The sequence below is a fragment of the Octodon degus genome, unplaced genomic scaffold (genome assembly GCF_000260255.1).
Source record: "Octodon degus isolate 3935 unplaced genomic scaffold, OctDeg1.0 scaffold00042, whole genome shotgun sequence".
Lineage (NCBI taxonomy): Eukaryota > Metazoa > Chordata > Mammalia > Rodentia > Octodontidae > Octodon > Octodon degus.
This window is the reverse complement of record NW_004524618.1, coordinates 1,263,267-1,271,322: the sequence shown is the minus strand read 5'-3', so window position 1 is coordinate 1,271,322 and position 8,056 is coordinate 1,263,267. Positions and strand designations below refer to the sequence as shown.

The 8,056-nt window shown below is 52.2% G+C and overlaps 1 protein-coding gene across 5 annotated transcripts in view; it reads left to right on the top strand.

Moving 5' to 3' along the window:
• The window catches only part of Fbxw4 (F-box and WD repeat domain containing 4), an 83,010-nt gene that overhangs the window by 62,398 nt on the left and 12,556 nt on the right, over positions 1-8,056 (top strand). For 4 of the 5 annotated variants that reach the window (XM_023715561.1, XM_023715564.1, XM_023715562.1 and 1 more), the window contains exon 6: positions 7,153-7,218. The exons of the other annotated variant lie outside the window; for it this stretch is intronic. In XM_023715561.1, the coding sequence (XP_023571329.1) occupies positions 7,153-7,218 (66 nt within the window). The remainder of the gene's footprint in view (positions 1-7,152; positions 7,219-8,056) is intronic. 5 annotated transcript variants of the gene reach the window in all.

Below are 8,056 nucleotides of genomic sequence, written 5' to 3'. Positions count from 1 at the left end.
CATGTGGTGCTGGGGGATTGAACCGCGGTCCCTGTGCTTTGCCAAGCTTGTTCCAAGTAGGTGCTTTAGACCACTGAGCCATCTCACCAGCCCCTTCCCTTTTTTTTTTTTTTTTTTTTTTAAAAAACCTATGGGGAAGGGGCCTGTCGGTTAGCTCAGTTATTTAAGAGCCTGCTCAGGCAAAGGCAGTCAGGTGCAGATACCACAGTTTGATCCCCACCTCCACCTGCCTTAGCAGACCTGCCCTTAAGCCAGCAAAAAAAAAAAAAAAAAAATCCTTCTTAATCAGGGCCGGGGAGATAGCTCAGTAGAATAAGCACTTACCTGGTAAGCACAAGATCCCGAGTTCAATCCCCGGTACCACACAAAAAAAACCCCAAAAACATAGGGCCGGCCTGATAGCTGAGCGGACTAAAGTGCCTGCTTAAGCAGAGAGCAGCAGCTGGGTTCGATCCCCGCCCTGCTGTGCCAGCCCCGCTCCTGGGGTGCACTGAGACAGCGATTGAGACTGGGCATAGTAGTGCACACCTGTAATCCCAGCACTTGGGAGGCTGAAAACAATCACTATGAGTCCGATCTGTGTAGTGAGGCCCTGTACACCCTGTCCTAAATGCAGACAAATAAGTCTAAAAAGCCCAAGCCATGGCAGCCCCCACCATGTAGCGTTCCTGGGGTAGATGAGGCCCATCTCTCCCTGGCGTGCTTTGGGGCCTGGCCCCTTGTAGGCCAGGTAAGGCGTGCCCGTCCCCCCAAGGACCTGAGTAGTGCAGGCTCCGTGCAGCTGGCTGCTCCTCTGAGCCTGCCGTTCTATGGGCTTCCTGTCCTTAAGGGAACATATGCCAGTTGCTGTGTGAAATGGAACTTGTTTACGTGCTTCGAAGTATCTTGTTCGCACTGGATAGGCCTCTTGTTCTTACTATTTTTAGTAAGAACCAAATTGCATTTAGTTCTTAGGCCTTCCTGCTCCCCTTTCTTCCTAGATATGCCTGTGGACTAGAGCCCCTACAAACCTACTCCCAAACCTCCCAGGACATGATGGGCAGCTGTGCTTCCCCAGCTACAAGATGGGGTGTTTGCTGGAATGAATAAGATATTTGCTTGTCTCTTTACTCTTCTAAGCACATGCCCAGGTGGCCAGGTGAGCAGGGTGCCTGTTAGGGAGCTCTTAAACCTGTGCCTTACCCCCTCGCCTGCTCCTGCCGCGCTCTGTGACCCCGGCTCTCACTCCACCGGCCCCTCCCTGACAGCGCGGTCACTGAAGCTGCTGCTCTTGGCGCCCCTCTGTGCCCACCAGTTTGCGTGAGCTTCGTACTGAGCTCCTGCCTCGGGACTTAGCGCTGTAATGATGTCAGTGTGGAGGTTAGCAGAGGGCAGTGGTAGCAGAGACCTGGCGTGTTCTAGTGACCCCCCTTCCACCCTTGCTGGGGGAGCTGGTGGAGGGGAGGCCCTTGAGGTATTTCGGGGGCGAGCTGGGCAGTCGGGCCCCAGGTGCCGGTGCGGCCTGTGACCTTTGCTGCTATAATATCAGTGTTCGCGAGCGGGGCGGTTCGGGAGCCCGCTTGCAGCCCATCAAAAATTGATTTAATTGCAATTTTTCCTCCAATTAGGAGCACTGGAGCCTGACTAATTGGAGTAATAGAGAGTAATAAGGCTCAGATAAAAAGCCTTCCTCAGCCGCCTTTGTATCTCGTGTCAGTGCCTGTCAGAGGTCAGAGAGCTTGCATATTCTATTAGGCAGCCTGGCCTTCATTTGTACAAATTAGTTTACCCAACAGTAATTAAAATGCCAGTGCGGGCTGAAGAGAACTGAATACACTTGACGGGCATGTGGCTGAATGATGTGACAGCTCTGGTGGCCTCCCTTGCTCATTGCGCCAGCCTGGGCTGGGCTGCTGGGCCGGGCCAGTGGGCGGAGCCAGGCCAGCCCGGGGCACAGCGGGTGCCGGTCCTGCCCCGCCTCGGGACCAGGCACCTCCTTCTTCCAGGTAGGGTCATTTGCTCGTCTGTTGAGTGCTTGATTCCTTCATTCTGTAAGCATTCGGGTTTTCAGTGTATGTCAGTCATTACACTGTCCTAGCTACTGAGGACACAAGTGAGACGAACTGGAAATGTAGCCCAGATGAGAGCTCAGGGGTCAAGGGCCTCTGAAGTCAAGACCGAGCAGGGTCCAGTTCGTGGCCTAATAATTCACTAGTCATATGAACTGGAATGTTCATTACCTCTCTGAGCCTGTTTCCGCATCTGTAACAGGGAACGTGGCCCCTACTGCGTCGGCTTGTGAGGTTCTGGTGGGATAGTGCTTCTGCAGCATTTGCTCAGCATCTGGCGCACTGTAAGCACTCAGTACATCACTCTTCCCTCAGCATCTGTGAAAAGGTTCTTCTAGGACCGTAACACCCACCAGCACCGAAACCCTCAGGTGCCCAGGCCTCTCGCATGACATGACGTGGCGTTGGTATGTGACCTGTGCTTTCCTTGCTGTGCCGCAGACCTGCTCTGCTCAGCTGTGTCATGCTATGCAAACAGCTGTTACACTGTGTCGAGCAAAGGAGCGCCACATTCAGTAAAGATGTAATTGGGGTTTTTTCCAAAGTATTTCTGACCAGTGGTTATTGAAGCTATGGAGGCAAAACCTATAGAATTTGGAGCGCTGAGTGTATTAGTGTTATTAAGAGGGCCTACACTAGTCGGGCACGCTGGGCTTGGTGGTGCACACCTGTAATCCCAGCACTCAGAAGACTGAGGCAGGAGGATTGCTGTGGGTTCAAGACTAGCCTGGGCTACAAAGTGAGTCCAAGGCAGGCTGAACTACATAGTAAAACTCTGTCTCCAAAAGGACAAAAAAAAATCTAGCCAGGCATGGTGGCACATATCTATAAGCCCAGCAGTCAGGAGGCTGCGTTGAGCCAGGAGAATAGCTGAGTTTGAGGCCAACTTGGCCATGTAGTATGTTCAAAGCCAGCCTGCACTATGTAGCTAGGCCCTGTCTCAAAAAAAAAAAAAAAAAAAAAAAAAAAGCCTGAGCTATTGCAGAAGCAGTAAGAGCCCACCTACTTTTCAGTCTGTCCGTGGCCCACTAATTTTTTTTGCAGAACTGGGGATTGAACTCAGGCCCTTACGTTTGCCAGGGAAGCACTTGTTCTGCTGAGCAATCTCCCCGGCCCTGGCCCACTAATTTTTTTAATTAAGTGTATTAGTACATTTTAGGTATACATAATGCTCACATTCATTGCAGGGAATTTGTACCATACATGTACAGCTTGATGTTTTTCTCCCCACTCTCCTGCTCTCTCTCCAAACCCTCTTCCCTCAGGCTTGGACCACCATGCCCAGCTTTCCCTCCTTATTTGCAAAAATTTTGTTTCCATGTTTTTCCTTTTCTATTTGTTTCTTTTCCCTTCCTTCCTTCCCCCCCTTCACTTCCCCATTTGAACATTTTTTTCCTATTTCACAATACCTAATACACATTTTGTTCCTCATTTATACTTCACTTCCTCACACCAGAGTAACAGTGCAGTTCTTATACACGTCCAATTTATTTCATTCAACAGTGTGGTTTCCAGGTGTGCGCATGGAGCTAGAAATGTCTCAAGTGTGCTCCACTAATTTTAACTTTCCTTGTGTCCCTCTGTCATTTCCTGTGTCTTGGTACCTTTACTTCTGGATGTGAGCACAAAGCCCCTAGTGTTCGGGTGTCTTTTCTGCTCTGAAGGCTTCAGTGCCTCCTCTTGGTCCTCTTGATGGCCTCTGAGATGCCAGACTTGCCCAGTTAGGCTCAGGAGACAGGTCAGATAGGCTGAGGGCCAGGGTGAGCTTAGGACAGAGTGGTAGAAATTGTAAAAAGTTAGTGTCTGGTAAAGGCTTTCTGGTCCAAAAAGAGTACGTTTTGGGTGACCAGAGTGACTTTTCAGCCCTCTAGTTGAGAGAGTGCATGTGTTTGTAGAAGCGTATATGTGTTAACATGAGTTTTTAGATACAGTTTGACGTTTCTGTTGTGCTTATGAAGTGTTTCTCGCTTCTCTGACTGTGTGGCCGTCATGTATAAATCAGTTTGAGTCTTGGGGATTATTCCTTCCGGAAGCCGTGGAACTAGCCTGGCTTCCCTCGCCATCGCCTTGGCCCTGGCTTTGGCCCGTACGTGCCGCTCCACAGATGCATGCTGAGGACCTTCGGGGCCAGCCTGTCCTGGGCCCTGGGGTACCAGCAGACCCTCAAATGGGTCGCGAAAGGAGCAACATGTGTTTTCTTTTTTTTTTTTTTTGCGGAACCAGGGATTGAACTCAGGCCCTTGCGCTTGTCAGGGAAGCACTTTTTCTGCGGAGCCTTCGCCCCTGCTTCTATGTTTTCATTTTGTAGTTTGGCAGGTATTTCTTCTTGAGCGCCTTTGACATGTTTACTATGGGACCCAGCAGGGAGGGGGATGTGGAAGGAATCCACAGGCCCAGGGCAGGAGAGCAGAGTGTGACTTTTTTTAAAAAAATACATTTTGTACAGGGTCTCACTGTGCAGCTTAGACTTGTAGTGATCCTCCTGTTTCCAGCTTCTCCAGTGCTGGGATTACAGGCATGTGTCACCACACCCCCAGACACTAATGAGGTCATGGTTGCCTGCTCAGTGTGCCCAGGGTCAGAGCGTGCAGTACGGGGGGATCAAACCCCAATCCCTGCACTTGCGCTTCCCTAAGCAGGTGCCTAGTCTGCTGAGCTATCTCTTGGGTCCTCAAAGCTCTGAGAGCTGAGGGTGGGAGAGTGCCTTGAGGGCCGCACCCCTCAGCAGCCGCTGGCAATGCCCTTTGGGCGCAGTCTTGGGGAGGGGAGAGGATGTGGGGGTCACGGGTCCTGTGTGCAGCTGCAATATCTTGGTAGCTTCCCTGAAACTAGGCTGTTGCCTTGTTCCTCTTTTGTAACACGGAAAAAATTGGCCAGTGTCCTTTGGGTCCCTTTCTTTCTCTGCCCCATGTGTCTGTCACAAACTCTGGAAGACTGCGCTTGGCTAGGGTCCATGGTACCTGGGGAGTGGGGTGGAGCCAAGCATGGCCACAGATAGCTGGGAAAGTCTGGGGCGTGCAGGGCCGTGGCGGCCAGCCTGGCCCCTGGCACCCTGAGCCGTGCTCCCGGCTTGGGTGGGAGCCGAGTGGGCCCCAGCAGGACTCAAAGTCTGCTCACAGGTTGTTCAGGTGGCTTTCTAACTTTCACAGAAAGTGAACTTAGGTCCTCCTAAGCGCCCGGAAGGTGCTGCTCGCTCTTCTTCTCTGCCCCCTACTGCCTCCCAGGGAGCGGAAGGGGAGCTTTGGGAAAGGAAGACTTAGGTGTCTCCTGTCAGTGGAGAAAGCCATTCATAGGTTATGAAATTGAGGGCCCCCTCTTGGGTGGTTGGGTAGGCCAGGGAGAGGACAGGAGTCCCCGGGAAAGCGTTTGTATCCCCCAGCCCCACACTGCCTGCTGGGAGGCCAGCTGGGAGGATGGCAGGGCTGGAGGTCCAGGTTCCTCTTCCTGTCACCATTGACTTCCCCTGGACTGTGGGCAGTCAGAGGCCCACCGTGGGCGTCTCTGCAAGGTGCCTGTGTGCCTGTGCTGGCACCCTTCACCTGGGCCCCACTCCTCAAGAGTCTGGAGAGCCCAGTCATTCTGTTGCCCACCTAAGATAAGGGGCTTTCCCAGTTATCAGTGGATTAGCCTGGAGGGAGGACTGTGGGAAGGAGGGATGTGTGGGCACCACATCCTGGCTTTGTAATGTGTATCCAGTGGCTTCTTCCCAGGGCATGGGAAGAGTGGCTGTTCGGCAGTCCTGTGGGTCAAGTGAAAGCTGGGATGATGGGCTGTCTCTGGAGGAAGTCCTGGCTTGAGGTGTGAGAGCCCAGGGTAACAAGGGCATGGGCTGCCCAAGCAGTTGGCCCTGCAGCTCTGGCACTGAGCCAGCAGTCTGGCAGATGACTGTCCACACCTTCTCCCTCAGCAGCAGCTGGCACCAGTTTCTCACCCCAGCCCAGGATGCCTGCTCCGCAGTGCCTTCCCTGTGGAAATCTCCTACTGCCACATTTGCGAGAGCGCTCCCAGGTGCTGGGAGAAGAGGCTAATGTGTCATTAGTGTGTCTAGTTTCCTCCCTTCTCATAAGACGCGTGGGGACAGCCCATCCCTGCCTCGGGGCTTCTGAGTGACACAGCCACTTGACACAGCTTTCCTGCCTGCCAGTTACGTTTTCAAGCCTGGCTTTCTGGAAGGCTTCCCTCCCCGCCCGCCGAACCTTCTGTCAGGCCTGGCTGGGTTCAGAGGCTTGGCCCTTGCAGTCCTGGCCCTGCAGCTGGCCCAGCACCTCTCATTACACTGGTGCCTCCTGTGGGTATGTGCCTGTCCTCAACGGGCAACTTTGGGGGAGCTGTTGAGCTTCAGGGATTTAAGACACACTGAAAAACAGGGGCAGCGTGTTCCCTTTCAGCTCCTCTTGGAAGTGTCCTTGGGGGACTCTTCCTGGCCTCTGCCCCAAGCCCAGTGGCCCTGAGTCCCACCTTGCGCAGTACTGTTTACTCACACATAGGTGGACTTATCTTTCCCATTTGTCCTGTTCTCAGAGCAGGGTGTTACTCCTGCCCTGAGCTTCTGCCACGTTGCCAGGCTCACCCAAGCCTTAAAGGCTTCAGGCAGGTTCCTGGTCCCCCACCCTGACTGGTCATGGCCCTCTGCCCCCGGCAGTAGGTTCACAGGTGGCCCTGCATGCTCAGGGCTTACGCTGCTGCAGCCCCACAGGTTGCTCCGTGGACTCAACTTGCCTATCTGCTGGTAGGTAGGGAAGAGACCCAACCCATTCTCAGTAGCAAGAGAAGCTGTTTCTTTTTTTTTTTTTTTTTCCGGAATTGGGGATTGAATTCAGGCCCTTGCGCTTGCCAGCAAGCGCTTATTCTACTGAGCCATCTCCCCGGCCCCAAGAGCAGCTGTTTCTGACCCTGGGAGTCCTCTGCCCAGGCAGCCCTGGGACGTGACAGCCCATGCGCACTTCAGCTTGTCATCCCACAGTTGTTCTGGTCATTCCATCTGCTACTTCTCTCCTCCTGGCTTACCCTCATGGAATGTGCTCTGCATTGCCAATTGTATAGCCATTTCTGCAGCAAGTTCTGACAAACCAGATCTTAACTGTGTTCTCCTTTTGTCTGGCAGCTCCTTTGTGACGGGGACAGCTTGTTGTAACCACTTCTCACCATTGAGAATCTGGGACCTCAACAGGTAAGAGTCACCCTGGTCCAGGGCAGTGAAGCAGGGCAACTGGGGGCAAGGCCACTGCCTCAATCAGTCCAGTGGTCTGGGGCCCGCCACACTCCCACTGACAACCTACACTGTGTGCCTTCTCATGAGGAGCCCCTTGAGTTAGTTTGAGGGGTCTGTTGAAGTTAGGTAAATAATTTCATGTAGGATTTAGGTTTTTTTTTTGTTTTTTGTTTTTTTTTAATTTAAGACAGTGTGGATAGGGTCTCACTGTGTAGATTAGACTCATAGTGATCCTCCTGTTTACAGCCTCCCAAGTGCTGGGATTACAAGTGCGCACCACCAAGCCCAGTCTCAATTGCTGTCTCAGTGCACCCTGGGGGCAGGGCCGGTAGGGCAGGCCCAGAGATGGAACTCGCAGCCCCTGTGTCTGCCTAAGCAGGTGCTTTAATCTGCTGAGCTATTCGGCCAGCCCTCCTTGTGTAGGATTTAGGATAACAGTTTGGATTTGTGATATACTTTCTCTGAGAAGTGCTTGACTATGTGACATAAAAATCCCTTTTATCCTTGGAGATTTTTATAAAATAAATAAATTTTGGGGGCCGGCAAGATGGCTCAGTAGAATAAGCGCTTTCCTGGCAAGTACAAGGGCCTGAGTTCAATCCCTGGTTCCGCAAAAAAAAAAAGAAAGAAAAAATAATTTTGAAAGTGGGCTACATAAACTATAAAAATAATTGTACAGAACAGTTAAGATACATCCAGGTTGGGGCCCAGGATGTAGCTCAGTGGCACAGTGCCTGCCTGGCAAGCAAAAGGTCCTGCGTTTGATTTTTTTTTTTATTTTAAATTTTTTTTTTTA